The following is a 16,546-nucleotide window of genomic DNA, read 5'->3' as shown; positions in this document are numbered from 1 at the left end:
AAATAATTGCTGATGTTTTACCTCAGACACCAGAGAGCTGACATTCTTAGCCAGCAGGATCTGAGGGGTGTCTGGAACAACGTGGTAGGTCCCTCGGGCTTTGTTGTGCTTCTCTTTGTATTTTATCTAGCAGGAAGGAAAGATCTCAGTTTAAATAATGAGCATTTTGTCTTCTGACAGGTTAAAAAATAATTACTACAGTTGTGTTTGGTTTTTAGTGCAAAATTTTGTAGAAAATCCCATATTTTGACATTTTACAGCCTAGTCCATATATTCCTATGGCTCTCACTCAGAATATTTTTAATATACTCAATATTAACATACTGTTAGTAATTATTAAAGATATTTTGTTTTATTATTAACAATCTTTTGGGTAGTTATCAAATATATTTTGTGCTATTCCCAATTTATACCTGCAGTGCTTTTGGCGGTTTTCTCCAGACATTTCCATTTCAATACCAGGAATGCAGAGATGCACCTGGGTGTAAGGTCTAGGGGTGTTCAGGCAATGTTAACTTTGAATATTAATTTAATCCATGAACTAGGCCTGTGGCATTTACAAGACCAAACTAATTGAAATTTATTCAGTCAATTTGTTAATTAAATAAATCAATTCAAATGAAGTGAGACTGAGAACATCTGTTCAAAGCTTCATGGTTCATCCAATTGTATTTCCAATGCAACAGTTAAGTAGTGAGTAAAGTGGTAGCAGAGAACTTGGAGGGGAAAGGTGAGTTGAGTACTTACATCACTGGCCAGGATGGCATTATTTAGGGCCAACACTGTGTTTTTATCATCTGTGACAGAAAGTTTGCACCCCTTGAGGAACTCCCGGTCCAGTTTGTATTCGTACTGCAGGAAGAAAAAATAAGAGATAAAGTAAGAGAGTCTCAGATCTTCTCCAATTTTTTAAAAATTCTGAACAGGGGAGATGAGAAAAGGAAATATTCAGGGTATTCTGATTTTCTTACATCACTCTGCTGCAGAGAGGACTTGGCTGCTTGGACAAAGTCAGGCCTGTCAGCGATCAGGTGCCAGTGGGCCTTGGCTGCCTCGTATTTCTTCTTATAATCCAGCTGTTTACAGGGAAAACCAAACAGACAGAGAGTTCATTGGAAGTTGGGTACCTTGCACACAACATACAGAGGCCAATTCTCTTTTGGTCTGTGAGAAGAGGCAAGAAAATGCATCTACACCAGATTAGGGCTTTCCTCTGGGTCAGGCACACTGCAGCTTTTCCACTGCTGGGTGCAGAAAGGAAAATGAAGGTGGAGAAAGGAATATGAAGGACTGAAATGATGTCCTGACTTTGGAGAAGGGAAGAACTTTCAAATCCTTCCTACTGAAATGGGTCACCAATAACAAAAAACACAGGACAGCGTCCCATAAAGCTCTTGCTTTGTCTCCGTGAGCATCATTCCAGGGAATTCCTGGGACAGCTGTGTCTCTGCCAGGAAAGCAGAGGACAACAGGAAGAACAGGCTGTGTGACATACAAGGAGCTCAAGGACAACTTGCCAGAGTGAGCACTTTAGTATGAAATGAATTAAAATACACTTTATCCTAGCAGCGAATAGGATTAGAAACAATGCCCAAAAAGTTCAGTGGAACTGGAAATAATTCCTTGTGGCTTCCACTGCCAGTTCCCAACACCCTCCAGAATAAAATTAAAACATGAGCAAGACAGAACTCACGTTGCTGTTCAGTTTGTAGGCGTGTCTGGGAGTTTTAATGTGAACTGAGTCTGCCACGACGTTGCAGTGAGATTTACTCTTCTCATACATTTCCTTGTATTTCAGCTAAAGAAAGGCAAAGATGTAAAAAAGTTTACAAAGATCATATCAGCATCAACAAAAAAGCATCAAAATGTGAAAAACTTAATTAAAATTGCTCCTGTCTGGATAAAATCTTAACAGGAGAAAATGACTGGAGAAGCATTCAGGGCTCTGGGCTGGTGACGAGGTGGGGATTGGGCACAGGTTGGATTTGATGGTCTTGGAGGGCTTTCCCAACCTCAATGATTCTGGGATTCCATGAAAAATAAATTCCATTGATGCAACTTGATATCAAGCACCTGCCTGAAGGAGGGTCCTCTCCAGCAGCCCTTCTCTTTAAGCAGAAAATGTGGCAGTTCTAACTCACCACGAGGCACAGACTGAGGTGTAACAGGATCTATTCATGGGCAGTAATTCTGCCTGTTTCTAGATTTTTGCAGCTAAAAGAAATCTTTGAAAGAAATTTATTTTCTGATAGTTACACTAACTGAAAACTCCTTCAGAGAATCTCAGCATTCAGTTTGGAACTTAGAAAATGTCCTTCAATTCACATCTCTTTCTCTCAATGATCCACTTTAGCATCTGGATAAAATGGTTATTTTTAATTACTGGATTTACTAATTAGGTAGAAATTTATGGAGCATCTGAATGACATTCAGGCTACTTATTCTGCCAGTACCACACTAAGTTTCAGAAGTGCTAGTACCCTCATTTTATTTGTGGATACCTAAGGAACAACAATACAATGGACAGAGAGAAAGGGTGGGAGAAGGAATTAGGACCAGGACTCCTAAATCCTATATTATTCTATCCACTCCCTCTTCCTTTCCCTCTCATTTTTACTCTTCTATTGCCCCACAATCAAAACATATTTCTTTTAGATCAGAATATTTACCTTACCTATTCACAATATCTATAGAAGAAATTAATAAACACAGCAATGCATGAAATATTTTATTCAATCCTCAAAAAAAAAAAAAAAAAAAAAGAAAACCCAGAAAAAACTTCTCCAAATTAATGATTTAGATATCAGTTCCAGCTCATGGCTTTTATTTCCAGTGAGGGGTGGTTTGCCCCAGTAAAAAAAAGTTCCAAGAGCTCCAGGAGAAAATTATATGAAAAACTTCCTGAAAAACTGGGGGTTTGAAAAAGCACTGAATGCAGATATCATTTTACAGGCCAATATGGTCTAAGTAGGTGATGATTTTCACTGACAGTGTTACATAGGAGTTAAAAACATCGGCTATCAAGTCAAAAAGTGAATTTTGTGTGGTTTTGATGCCACAGCCACAGAGGATTTACTCACATCACTGATCCTGTCCTTGACCTTGCGCACGTGCAGCAGCATCGGCGTGTCCTGGATGGTGGTGTAGCCCTTGGGCTTGGCTTTGTTGTATTCCAACTTGTAAATAATCTGAAGGGACAAATTTGGGGTTGGATTATTTCTTGGAATCCTTGGTGTCAGCTGGAAATTCCCTGGGGGTGATTATCCCACGCCAAAGGATCCACACTTACGTCACTGATCTGTTTGTTGACCTTTGAGGTCCGTAAATATTCTGGAGTATCCAGAACTGTGGTGTATTTGTCTTTCTTCTTCTCATAGTCCTTCTTGTACTGAATCTGGAGATGGGGGAAGGCTCCAAGTTAATCACACAGAGCAGGACAAAATCTCTTCCAGAGGTGGGATTATACCCACGGATAAAATTGCAAAACCCTCCCACAAAGCCAAAGAAAGCCAAACATGCACTGTGAGCTGAATTGCAAACTCCTTCCTTGCCTAAGAGGCTGCCTGTTTATTTGTCTGATTAATTTTATGGTTATTTCAAGCCAAAATCTCCATGACTGAGCCAAAAAATCAATCTTGGCAGAGCAGTGACTTTTAAACTTCATAATGGACAGTATCTCATTCTTAAATATTCATCATATTCAGTTGAAACTTGGACTTGGTGACCTTGAAGGTCTTTTCCAACCTTAATGATTCTGTGATCAGAATGAAATGTTCATCATCTTGCACAGCAGAAGATAAAAACAATACCAAATATATCACAATGCCAGGATATTTTAAAGGCTTTGGCAGCAGGATTTGTGCTTGGTAATGATTTTCTTAAAGATCACCTTGCCCTGCTTGGGTTTCTAAACCTCTTTTCACAGAGTTCAGTGAGAACAGGCTGTTCACCAAGAATGGGAATTCATTGTAGACAGCCTGAAAGCAGCTGGAAAAGGTTAAAACACATTTTTTAAAAACAAATTTTCATGCTCTACCCTTTATCAGAAAATAAAACCACGCATTTGAAACGGGACTGTGACAGACAAAATATGAAACATGATAAACAAATAATCGATGATAACACGAAGTGAACTCGGGGGGACATGCAGGTCAGACATTTCTTTTTTTGAATTCAAACATACTCAAAGTTACCTGCAAGGAGTTTTTAATGAAAGAATATAAATCCACAGAAAAATGAAAGAGAAATGTCTGAAAGACCTTCAGTAATTTATTACTGAAGAGTGTCACTACTGGCACAGGCAATAACAAAGAATTACAATTCCCTCACACAGAATTGTTTCCTACTGTTGCATTTCCAGTCTATCATTTATATGCCAGTTCCTGATGAGGAATCATTTTTCCCACTGCAAAGGGTGAGGTTACTGCCAGCAGCTGTGATTTCAGAGCAGAAATAACTGTTCGGTGTCTGATACCATTCTGGGCAGAGTGGGAGATAAATGTTGGAATCTCCTTGTCAAATCCATCATGTTCTTTCTGAATTAAGGAACTGAGGTTATGGAAAGGTGGCCAGGCCAAGAAGTGGTGTCAGAATGAGGATTGGGTTAGGGAAATACCAGGAAGAGCTAACATCCAGTATCTGAAATGTATGGAAAATTGCTGTTCTATACAAATATGTGCAATACATACCAATTTTTTTATAACGCAAGGAGAAAATGGGGACAAGCTCAGCTTGAGCTGAGCAACGTCCACGTGACAGCAAATATTGTTTCAGATATTCTGTTTTATTTTATCACAGCCAGCATTAAGCACAGTGAGGAAGCTTTAGGGTCTGAACTCCATGGAAATCTAGGGAGCAGTAAATATGACAAGTCCAAGCAGCTAAAGTGGGTATCTAAGGTGTCCTAGAGCAGCAGCTCTGCAGATTACCTGGCTCCACAGGTATGTGTTGTAGAGTGCTGTCAGCATATCTGGCCTCAGAATTTCATTGCATCCGTGCTGCAGGAGCATCTTGGCAAAGGATTTATAGCTTTTCTGTCCATGCAAATGGCAACCAAGGACAAGAGAGACCCATGAACAACATGAACAACGAGACAGCTCTAGATCCCAGGCACTTGGAGAGTGGAGAGATTTAGGCAAGCTGCTGTATGTATTCATCCACATGTGCATACAATTTACGCCTGAATAATTAGCACTGTCAAGAGTCAATACTAAAAAATTTGCCTACACTCACATTAGGGAAATTAATAATTTTTTGGGGGAGATGAAGGTAAATTAGAGATTAAGGCAAATATGTCCCTGTTGCTTCATCTAGAAATGATTTGAAAAGAGAGGTTTTAAAAAATAAATGCTTGATTCTGCATTTTTTAAAACCTCTCCAGTGGCTTCAAGAGGGACTGGATTCCTGATGTCCATTGATGCACAATCATGGGAGTACATACAGGACAGATGCACAGAGCAGCTCACACAAAAAGTGACTCCTTTTTGGGTGGCAGGATGGAGACTGTGTGAGCGAGTGAAGAACCATCACAGTATCACAGGGCTGTGATACTGCTGGGTGTGAACGTGGCACACAGAGATTTTAGAGAGAGCTTCTGGGCTGCTCCAGGTGCTCCCACAGTACCTGACTGCTCAGAGTGCTGCCCCACTTGGCCAGCAGATTCCTGGGATCATCCACAATAACGCTGTACCTATCTTTGAGCTTCTCATAGGCAGCTTTATATAATTTCTGCTCAGAATAGCATAATACAGTGTAACAAGAGAGAGTTAAGATACAGAGAGATCACTGTTATCACCTCTTTACAGGCTGGGGTTGAAATTCATGTCCAAAAGAGAAAAAATACATTAAAAATGGGAAGGGAAGGGAAGGGAAGGGAAGGGAAGGGAAGGGAAGGGAAGGGAAGGGAAGGGAAGGGAAGGGAAGGGAAGGGAAGGGAAGGGAAGGGAAGGGAAGGGAAGGGGGATTTTCAAATGGTAAATGCATTTCTAAATTGCCTCTGGAAGGCCTACAATTTAAGGATGTCTATATTCCATCCCTTCAATAAGCAATTTTATGGCTGACTTTCTTCATGAAAAGTAACTGCAGAAGCAACTCTGTATTGTAGATTCCTGAGTTGAGTCCAAAGAGAACACAATGAGATGTTACTAAAAACATCACTTAAATAACAAAAGATACTTAGGCAAGTTCAGTTTAATGTATGGAGCCCCCACTGGTAAACTTTTACCCATTTATGTTTGTGATATTAAATTTTTCCTTATTCGCTCTATGAACAATAAAAAGACTGAACAATTTTCATGAAAACTCTGGTATTTGTTGTGAAACAGTTTTCCCTACCTAGAACAGGTAATACAGTAATAAACTTACTGACAGAAAACGATACAACATAATGGCTGGTGAAATAGAAAGAAATATCAAGATATAAATCTAAATATCTGCTTCTTTGATGAAAAGCATCAGATTTTGATGTGCTTTTCCAACTCTAAGCTGACAGGAGTCACCCTGAACATGGTGTTTACCATGGAATTTGTCCTGGGGGTGTAGAACAGCAATCCTACAGTGGTGATTTGATTTTTAAACCCAGAGGTGTTCATTAACCCCCTTCACTATTAGGTTGTGTAAATTGTTTCTTTAGCACTACAGGAGAAAAACAAGAAAAAGTTGAGTAGTAGAGTGGAAAAATTCCTGAAAAATCACTGAAATTAAACAAGCTGTGGTAACTTCAAAAAGACAAAACTGTCTTCCTAATACCAATAAAGGTTTTGTCAATGTTTTAGGAAAGCAATTGGAATTCTCTCTATGCCTTTTTCAGATGGAAACCAACACAGTGTTACCACACCATAAGCATTATTTAAGTCAGCAAAGGAAAAGCTCCTTTGCCATGAAAAATTAATGAGCAGGGGTGGGGATTTCACTTTCTAGGCTCTGCAAACCTTTTGTGTGCTAATACTCAGAAAAACAACAACCTTGTCTTTCATGACTTCAGGCTGATCTTAGGGCATCTTCAAGCCTGAATATAAAGAAGGACAACCTTCAACTCTGTATTTACTCACAGACTAACTACTTAAGCCTGAGACGAGAGAAATCTTTACTTACCCCATCCATCAGCTGAGTTGCGTATTTAAAATGCTCATTGATTGGAGAGTCAGCCACGTACTTGAACTGGGACTTGGTCTTCTCAAAATTCTCCTTGTACTTACACTGGAGCAAAAGAAAATCAAACACACAAAACCCAGCCCATGTTAATCCGAAGAAGGATTAAGGCAATGAAAATGTGATTTTAGAGGTAACCTGTGGCAAAATCAAGGGGGAATTATTACATTTGTGAGTTCAACTTTTCTAACAGCAACAAATTGTTGTAAATGTACAGCAAATGTCAAAAGCCATTCAGCAACAATTCAGAGGGTTTCTCTCTGAACTCACCCCACTATAGAGCACTTTATTCTTCTCTGCCAGGACAAAACTTGGAGTATCCCACACGTAACAGCCAGTGCCTTTGAGCCATGCCAGGTCTTCCTTGTATTTGATCTTTAGAAAAGAAGTAAAAAGACTCAGTTTTAAGTAGATAATCGGTGTTGAAATGAACCTCAACACAAGGTGTGGCAAACAGAGTTGCATCCATCATAAAATAAATTAGTTTCTCATATTTTTTTGATGGACTCAGTTTATTCACATACCTAATCTAACATTAGCTATTGGAGTTCCTGTGACATTACAAGTAATCTTGTACAGTTAAGGGGTCATTGTGTATGACCAGAAATGTACAATTAAAGGTCATTACAGGGTTAAACAAACCTAAGCAAATACAACTGAAATTAATTAAGATGATTTGCTATTTGACAAGGGGATGTGCTGCAATTTTAGCCATCAGATTCTCTCTGTCAGTTCCCAGATCTGCCAGGGCAGAGTGTAAATCACTGAAAAACGTCACCTCCTTTCCCTTTGTTGAGAAAGAAGGCTTGGGTTTCATTTTGGAAACCACTGGTAACTTTGAGCCTGTGCCATGCAGGAGCTGTTCGAACTCACATCACTGATGGCATCTGTGACCAGGCGGTGATGGGCGTGCTCTGGGCGGTCTGGGATGGATCTCCAGATTCCCAGCTGGCTCATGTAATTTTCCTTATATTTGATCTATAGAGAAAATGGAAGAATTAAGTAAAACAATTGAAGAGAACACTCCAATTCCCCTCTCTTTCTGAAACATCAGAACTAAAGGAGTGGAAAAGAGATTAATTTGTAACATCAACAGCAATCAATATTCCAGAGAAGGAAAGAAATCAACACTAATAATGCTGATATTTCTCTAATTATTTGTCATATTTAAATGGAACAGAAGGATAAATGGCCTATTTTAGGTTATTAAGTGGCAAACACTAATTAGGAATGAAGATGTTGTACATACACTGCTGATGTCATCAGTGACCTTCCTGTGATAGACAATGTCCAGAGCATCCTTCACTGTGTGGTACTTGCCCTTGGTGTTCTCAAAGGTTTCTTTGTAGCGCAGCTGGGAAGAAAATAACACACAAAAGAAGGGATTAACGTGCCAGGAATTGTTTCAGTTAAATTCCTCACTTCTCAGGAATGATATCCAGGGATGTGTTGCTGCCTGACATCCCAAAGTAAGCCCTGAGGAATTTTAAGAGGCTGCAATTGCCTATAATCAGCTGTAATTTCACTGAGATTTATGGTGAAAAATAGAGAAAATTTCACCCAATTCATTTTCAGATTGAAGAAAAAACATCCCTGCATCACAGGACTGCTCTCTAGAATGGCACAAGTGCCACTTTCAGTATAAAAAATTACTTATCCCTTCTTCTGGCATAAAAAACTACTTATCCCTTCTTCCCTGTCCTCATCCAGAAGAAAGCAGGAAGATCATCCCAGTCTGTGGAAAAAGACTTTCTCAGAGGAGAAATTCCCATGTACAGAAGAGCTGGGATGTTCCTTGGCAGTATTCAAAAATCACTCTTAGAGCAGTAAGACTAAATAACCCTAGAACAAAACACCAGCCCTGCACATGTCCTTTCATATCCTGCTAGTTCTGAAATATATGGGAAAGCTCTCACAAATGAGCATTTTTTAATTGCCTTAAATCACAAATAACTATTCCACGCTTGAAAAAATCCATTTCACCTTACCAACCTCCTGTGCAGCAGCTCAGGTAATTTTTCTCTCTAATCTACTTCTGAATTAAAAAATGAACACATTCTCAGTGGCAGGGCAGTTTACTTCTAACACAAAACTGAGATGAAAAAGCTGATAAAAGTTATTCTATCCTGGCCCCAGCATCAATCACTTCACTCCAGTCTGCTCTATTTGGAGACTTGATGCGTAAACAAATTATTTTAAGTCTATTTTGACTTTGTTGTAAGACCACACTTCAGTGCAATGGGAAATGAAAATGAATTCTAATAACTGGGGGGGAAAGGCCTTAAAGTGGAATCAAATCAAAACTTAACAACCCTAATTTCAAATGGAAATGGACATGCACATTTTTATGACCCACACTGAGATATTCTCTGCTTTGCATGTTTTTTCCCCAGTGATCTTTTTTCTGTTATTTCCATAAAGAATCCATGGAAAAGCAGCAGCAGGAGTGTTCCTGGAGTACTCACATCACTGGCATTCAGGTAGGCTCTCTTGGCTCTGATCAGCACTGGGGTGTCAGGGACAGGGGTGTATTTGTCCTTCATCTTCTCATACTGGGTTTTGTACTTTTTCTAAGAGACACAGCAAAAGTGAGGAGTGATAATTGCAATTTGAGAAGCATTTGCCAATCTGCAGAAAAGCTTATCTTACAAAATACTGAAACATATTTTCAGAAGGTTTTATTTTATCAGAACTTACAAAGGAAACGTGGAATTTGAGTATAAGAGAGAAAAAAAGTAAGTGAAAGCTAAACAGATTTGAGCCTTGAAATTACCACTAAAATTATAAAAAAAACTTGTAAGGAGTTCAGCATAATGGTACCAAATTTAAAAACCAAGACTTTACCTCACTGATCATGTCCTTGACATTCCTGGCATGTGTAAAGGCTGGAGTCTGACCATCAGCATGATGGTGGGGTCTCTCTTTTGTGGCAAGTTCCACATACAAGTACTGCAGCAAGAAAAAAATAATCAAAAAAATACACACTTCAACTAAATTCTACTTTATGTCTCTGAAAAGCAGCTGCAAATTCACAATATACAAATAGCCACTGCTTCTTTTAAGAATTTCAAGTCATTTTTAAAAGGTCTGAAAAGCTTTTGCTGTACTTTAACAACATATTAAGAAGTATCTCCTGTCTGGTTTTACATCAGCACATATTTTTCACCTGGCTTTGTATTTTCTGTCCTTTCTTGGCTCTTATGAAGTCAGGTGTATCAAGGACAGAAGTGTATTTTGTCTTCAGCTCGTTGCCTGCAGCTCTGTAAACCAGCTGGGAAAAGACAGGTCCAGGAATTATTTCTTCTGCTGTTATTTAGAAGCTGCACAATCACAGCTTTGCAATTATAACTTCTCATTTATTTCAGAAAAAAACTGCAGGGAAGGGTTCATTACAGCTGCAAAATTGGGCAGAAATAACAGAATTTACCTCACTCAGATGGGTTTTCAGTTCCTGCACTGTTCTGTATCCAGGGGTATCCAACACCACGTTGACTTTAGGCCACATTTTCTTGGCAGTACTTGTGTAGATATAATTGGACTGGAAAGGAAAAGCAGTATTAATAAAGGAAATGTTATAGTGCTACCCAGCAGTGCTTCAAAACAACTAATTGGCTGCATGGCACAAAATCCTCTCATTCTTTGCTCGTTTTCATGTGTTTCACTTCCTGCATGCACAGAAACAAATCCATTGTTGTCATACTCGTTTCCCAGAGGAGAAGTCTTACCCAGAGCTTCCGGAGCTCGCGAGCACGGACCATGTCAGGAGTGTCATACAGGAAGCAACCCAGGCCCTTCAACCACCTCAGGTCCTCTTTGTATTTATTCTACCAGAGACATCACAATCAACAGTCAACTTTTGGGAGAACTTCAATCATCAGTCCTTAAACACAGTTACAGAGCATTTCTTTTGTTCCAGAATAGAATGGAAGGGAGAGAAACCCAATCCCACTCCCAGTAGAGAAGTTTTGGGCCTCACACCAGGTGTGTGAGCAGCAGCTGCTTACGTCACTGGTGATGTCCCCGACGTAGCGACAGTGCAGCACGTGAGGGGTGTAGGGCAGGGAGATCAGGTGTCCCTGCATCTTGAAGAAATCTGACTTGTAGATCAGCTGAAAAGAGAGAACAAAACAGCATTTCACATGTTTGCTCAGGGAATAATCCCAGTTTCTTCTGTTGTTCTGTTAGGAGGGCACCTACATCACTGACAGCCTCCTGGGTGGCTCTGACTTGGCGGATTTCGGGCGTGTCAGGGGTGGTGTGGATCTTGTCCTTGTTCTTGTGGTACGTTGCCCTGTACAGCCTCTGTCACAAGAGACAACATTCTGCACTTTAACATAGTTTAAAACATTGGAAAACCTTGAATGGCAAAGAAGCTCAGCACACCATAAGCACTTCTTAGACAAATTACTATTTTCTACCCAGGTGGAGATTTTCCATAATTGTTTTCAGTAGGAGAATCTCAGACTCTAATCCTAAAAACATGTAAATACATATATTTAATTTTCATGCTGTTAAAGCCAATTATCAAAAAAGTGAAAAAATATATATAAAACCCAAAACTATTGCAAACCAATTTTACACAGATACAATAATTTCTATTCAACTTTAATCACAGCTAATAAACTTAGGCTGCAATTTTATATTATGGTAACAGTTTCAGCCTGGATCAATGATCCCTCACCATTCTTGATGGATACTTCTCTAAATAAAAGCCTAAAGGAAGAGGGATCCTACAACTTCCCAGTCAGTGTACTCTCATCATGCATATTTTGGGCACTGCAAATACAACTGAAAGCAAATACATATATTTACTGTACCTCATTAATGACTTGATTGACCTTCCTCACGTTTTCAAAGCCAACATCTTTAGGTCCCAGAGTGTAGCCCTTGGCTTTCATGTGTTCATAGGCTTCTTTATATTTCAGCTATAAAAAGTACAACAAAAACAACACAGAAACTAAATTTGATCATCATTCTACTTACACTGCACTTCTGACAGCAATTTATGCTCTATAAAGAGACATTTTTAAAGATAAACAAGTGAGATGTAGCTGTATCAGAGTTAAATAAACACATCATAATTATTTCTTCCTCTATCATATGGCCCAAGGTTAATAATATATTCCATTTCTCTTGCTTCTAATAAGGTATTTGCATATTGCTGAGGAAATTTATATTTTGATAGCAAAGGTCCAAGCTGAGAGTCCCTTATCTGGGGCTGCTGATCATTCCCATGGCGTAGAAGGCTTTAGTCCCTGACTTACATCACTGCCGATACGTTGGACGTGTTTGGCATGCTGGAAGTGTGGAGTGTCCGTGGGAAGGCTGTATCCAGTGGGCAGAGCATTCACACCAGCCCAGCGATACAAATTCTGCAAGAGGAGAGAGGAAAACTTTGTGCAACTGTGAGCCATATCTGAGAGGAAAATCCCTTCATCTCAGAAATCCCTCAGTCACAACTGGCAAAAGATTTCCCTCGTGTCTGCATTAAAATGCATCCTTGTAGCTTAAATGAGGATATTTTCCCACTTTCATTTTAGAGCAGTGACATGCAGCTTCACCTGAAAAGCTAAAACCAGATACTAACATCCAAAGAATTTGGTGTTTCAGTATCAGAAACTCTGTGGAACCCAGTTTTGTACTTACCTCACTCTGTATTTTGTTTGCATTATATGCCCGCTCCAAATCCACTGTTTTATCAGTAGAGATCATCTTGCCTTTGACATTCTGCTTGTAATCACCACGATAGACAGCCTGGGAAAGAGAAAAAGTCATAATTGCCAGGTTCTCTCACAGAATGTTTTGTTTGCACACAATGGGAATTGCTCCTAAAGAAACTGGATGAAGGTTTTTTGGCTTCAGGCAACTAATGGTTTTAGTGATTGTGTCTACAATGAGGTGTAGATAACCAGCAATGAATAAATTATTAAAATTAAGTTATTAAAAAATATTAAAAGTCACATTTCTAAAGGTGGTGAGGTAACAGCACTTGGAATAGCGGCTGGCAGGTGAGACAAGCACTTACTTCACTTAAATTCAAGGCACTGAGCACATTCTGGACATAGACAGGAGTGTCTGTGACCACAGTGAAGTCCTTCTTCATTTTTTCTGCCTTAGATTTGTACTTAATCTGCAGAGAGAAATAAAAGAGCTCTATTTACTATTTATTTTATCAAATAATTATTCTTTTAACAAAGCAGCACTGAAACAGAAAGTATATTGAAACTATGGCTGGTTATTTAATGAATCCTTCAACCAAGAAGGATAAATAACATTTTCCAGACTACACCTGGAGTAGAACAAAGCTACAGTGAAGTGAAAAAGAAGACTAAGAAGCAAACCCAGAGTTATGCACTCACATCATTGCGAAGGTCATAGGCGTGCTTGGCATGGAGGATTTCAGGAGTGTCCCAGACAAAGCAGCCAATGCCTTTCAGCCAGTTCAGATCATCCTTGTAGACCACCTAAGGAATCAGAGAAGGAACCTGTAAGAATCCCATTAGGATCTAACCCCTCATTTCTAAATCACTCTGAAACACCCTGCCAAATGATGGCAAGGGGAGTTTCTACCACTCTGATTTTTTTTTTTGTTTGAGAAAATCAAAACTATCCCTTTTGGAATTTAAATAATTTTTGTTCAATTTGCTTCAATTTGGGCAATAAATTAAAAATCCAATGAATTTTTTAAAAACTACCTGCACATCCTACTGGGCACTGATTTACTGCCAGATCCTACTGCTGGGCTGACCTACCTAGGCAAGTGTGTAGAAGCTTTGCCCAACCAGGATTTTCTCAGACTTCCAAAGTTTCCACACCTCATGCAACCAAATAAAGGACAATTTAGAGACAGGGATGGCTGCATGGGTAGAAGGGTAATGTTATGACCCAAATGCCTACACCGATAGCATTGAAATTATTGAAATTGCTGCACAGAGAGGTTGTGGACTCGCCACACCCAGGAGTGGCCAAGGCCAGGTTGGACGGCTCTTGGAGCACTCTGGGACAGTGGGAGGTGTCCCTGCCCATGGCAAGGGGTGGAATAGATGAGCTTTAAGGTTCTTTCCAACCCAAACCATTCCGGGATTTTCTGATTCTATTCAGCTAAGCCCCATCTCAACTACACATTCATTGCCAAGTGTTACAAAACCACAACACAACGAAGTGAATTGACGACTTCAGAGCACTCCTGCGAAATTTTTGCTAAACTATTTCCTCTAACAGAGCATAAATGAAGGAACGATCTCAGCAGTGAGCCAGGAAGAGGTGATTTGTGGACTTACATCACTGACTTGGTCGGTGACTTTTCGCACGTGGGCATTGACCTGCAGGTCTGGCAGGCAGATCCACTCGTGGAGCCGCGTGCGATAATCGACCTCGCTGATCTTCTTCTGGGCATCCTTGGCTGAAATGATGTCCACCATGTCTGGGATAATGTGGACCTTGGCTTTGGTCTTCTCATAGGTTTCTTTGTACAGACGCTGTGGAGTTAAAGCACAAACTGTCGGTAAATTTGGAGGAAATCATTGCTGTTGTCATGGGATGTCAGTGGGAGAGCGATCGCTTTGGCCATGACTAAAACTTGTATCTGGCCTGCTCTAAAAATAATTTGCAGAATCTCAGCAATGCAGCTGAAATATTATTTGTTCAATTTTCATTGTGCTGATGGGTTAAAAGGAGGCAGATGATGATTTTACCCACAATTACACTAAAGGTTTGGCCATGCAGGCAATGCAATAATTGAATTAAAACTGAAATTTATGGTTGTATCCTAGAATTTGGCAAATACTGAACACTGCCAAATGCACGTGGGAATGTGATGTCTGGATCACAGCACATGGATTCTTTGAGGGGTGGCTTCTGAGATAAGCATGGCTTTATCAGGAAAACTCATATCCAGAAGCAACACTTACGTCAATGTTGAGCTTCCCAACTCTGAGGCACCTTGCTGTATTGGGATCATCCTCAACACCTCTGGGGAGGGTGTACAGGGCTTTGAACTTGTCATATTCCTCACGGTACTTGACCTGAGCAGAAGCAAAGAAATGCAACGATTAACTGACTCTGATGGGTCAGTTGTGTTTTTGGAACAAAACTCATCATCATTAAGCAAGAAGTTGAGTCCAACAAGTAGAGAAAGGCTTTAAAGCAGGATTTTGGTTTTCTGTTTTGTCTGAAGTGGTAAAGAAAGCACATCATAAGAATCAGGTTGTAAGAATAACAGCTGACTAGAGCATTTTAAAAATCAATAGATGTAGTGTAAGGTACTTATTTATTGTTCCAGCTCTTTCATTTAGAGAGATCTGTGGAGTGGTCTCTCTTAATTCTAAGTTCAGTAAAGCCTAAGATGTTTTCTATACTTAATGAGCATTATTTGAAGATTTTTGGTGTTTTTCTGACCTGGAGGCTCATGACATTTAGACTAGAAAAACCCTAACATTTTCAGTTTGGATTACTATAAAAAAATGACTTTTTTCTCCATGACAAGAAGCCACAAAGGACTGTTACCCAAACAATTATCAGAGAAAAATTATTATCTACAGATATATATTACGTCTCAGCAAAAAAGGGAAGCTAAATTAAAGTTTAAAAAATATTTATATCCATAGTAGATGCACGACATGAAGGATTTAATTGTTAGAATTCATGATCTGATTTAAAAAAATATTTAATTCACTTACAATGCTTGCATTGTGCTTCAGTTCTTTGGCACGTGCTAAGGCTACAGCATCTGAGGGCATTGCATAGCTGGTGGCCTTCACTTTTTCCCAGGCTTTCTTGTAGAGATTCTGTGGGGAAACAGAAAGTTTGTGTGAGTGGAAAAATAATTCTCATAAATAATAACCATCAACCAAAAGAAATTAAAAGCCCTTTTGCTTTTATTTAGACACCACACAGTAAAATATTGTAAACAAGACATTAATACCTAATATGAAGTTTAATCTTGACAGTGCATGTAAAGGGTGATAAAAATGCTTTCTGACTGTTCATGTCTGTTCTCATATGAGGGTTTTAGTTTTGTTCAGGTGTAATTTTGTTCAGGGAATCCATTTATTAATCCAGGTGTTTTGCCAAGACTGGCATTACATTTGGAAAATATGGCCCTTGCCTGAAATACAACATCTCCCCCGAGATCAGGTAGTGCAGAGGGGCAGCACTGGCTTTGATAAGCTCCTTGTTTGGATGTTTATCTTCAAACAGAGTGAGCAAACAAAATAAAACAAAAACCCCACATTAAAGGTCTGAAGAGAAAAAAAATCCTGTAGAAACACTTACATCACTATAGAGATGTTTCAAACTATGAATTCTTTCTGAATCCACTGTGTCAGTCACAGTTGTGTACTTGTCCTTAGTTTTTTGGAATTCCTCCTTGTATTTCACCTAGAAGATGAAAGCTGGG

The 16,546-nt window shown here is 39.4% G+C and overlaps 1 protein-coding gene across 30 annotated transcripts in view; it reads right to left on the bottom strand.

The window, feature by feature from the left end:
- NEB (nebulin) overlaps positions 1 to 16,546 on the bottom strand; it is a 90,139-nt gene that overhangs the window by 24,193 nt on the left and 49,400 nt on the right. For 28 of the 30 annotated variants that reach the window (XM_042040353.1, XM_042040322.1, XM_042040326.1 and 25 more), the window contains 27 exons: positions 16,423 to 16,527; positions 15,828 to 15,935; positions 15,060 to 15,173; positions 14,430 to 14,627; positions 13,509 to 13,613; positions 13,175 to 13,279; positions 12,796 to 12,903; positions 12,414 to 12,521; positions 11,967 to 12,074; positions 11,347 to 11,451; positions 11,154 to 11,258; positions 10,875 to 10,973; positions 10,577 to 10,687; positions 10,316 to 10,420; positions 9,994 to 10,098; positions 9,615 to 9,719; positions 8,399 to 8,503; positions 8,023 to 8,127; positions 7,420 to 7,524; positions 7,093 to 7,197; positions 5,623 to 5,727; positions 3,290 to 3,394; positions 3,081 to 3,188; positions 1,694 to 1,798; positions 972 to 1,076; positions 748 to 852; positions 22 to 126 (listed from right to left, as the gene is read on the bottom strand). In XM_042040353.1, coding sequence (XP_041896287.1) covers positions 22 to 126; positions 748 to 852; positions 972 to 1,076; positions 1,694 to 1,798; positions 3,081 to 3,188; positions 3,290 to 3,394; positions 5,623 to 5,727; positions 7,093 to 7,197; positions 7,420 to 7,524; positions 8,023 to 8,127; positions 8,399 to 8,503; positions 9,615 to 9,719; positions 9,994 to 10,098; positions 10,316 to 10,420; positions 10,577 to 10,687; positions 10,875 to 10,973; positions 11,154 to 11,258; positions 11,347 to 11,451; positions 11,967 to 12,074; positions 12,414 to 12,521; positions 12,796 to 12,903; positions 13,175 to 13,279; positions 13,509 to 13,613; positions 14,430 to 14,627; positions 15,060 to 15,173; positions 15,828 to 15,935; positions 16,423 to 16,527 — 2,952 coding nt within the window. Of the gene's footprint in view, positions 1 to 21; positions 127 to 747; positions 853 to 971; positions 1,077 to 1,693; positions 1,799 to 3,080; positions 3,189 to 3,289; positions 3,395 to 4,928; positions 5,034 to 5,622; positions 5,728 to 7,092; positions 7,198 to 7,419; positions 7,525 to 8,022; positions 8,128 to 8,398; positions 8,504 to 9,614; positions 9,720 to 9,993; positions 10,099 to 10,315; positions 10,421 to 10,576; positions 10,688 to 10,874; positions 10,974 to 11,153; positions 11,259 to 11,346; positions 11,452 to 11,966; positions 12,075 to 12,413; positions 12,522 to 12,795; positions 12,904 to 13,174; positions 13,280 to 13,508; positions 13,614 to 14,429; positions 14,628 to 15,059; positions 15,174 to 15,827; positions 15,936 to 16,422; positions 16,528 to 16,546 lie in introns of all 30 variants that reach the window. The other 2 variants (XM_042040325.1, XM_042040337.1) reach the window with 1 other exon arrangement.

The sequence above is a fragment of the Corvus kubaryi genome, unplaced genomic scaffold, assembly GCF_017639235.1.
Source record: "Corvus kubaryi isolate FWS band 111438036 unplaced genomic scaffold, C.kubaryi_AGA036_p1.0 37396, whole genome shotgun sequence".
Classification (NCBI taxonomy): Eukaryota; Metazoa; Chordata; class Aves; order Passeriformes; family Corvidae; genus Corvus; species Corvus kubaryi.
This window is presented reverse-complemented; position numbering and strand designations above follow the sequence as displayed.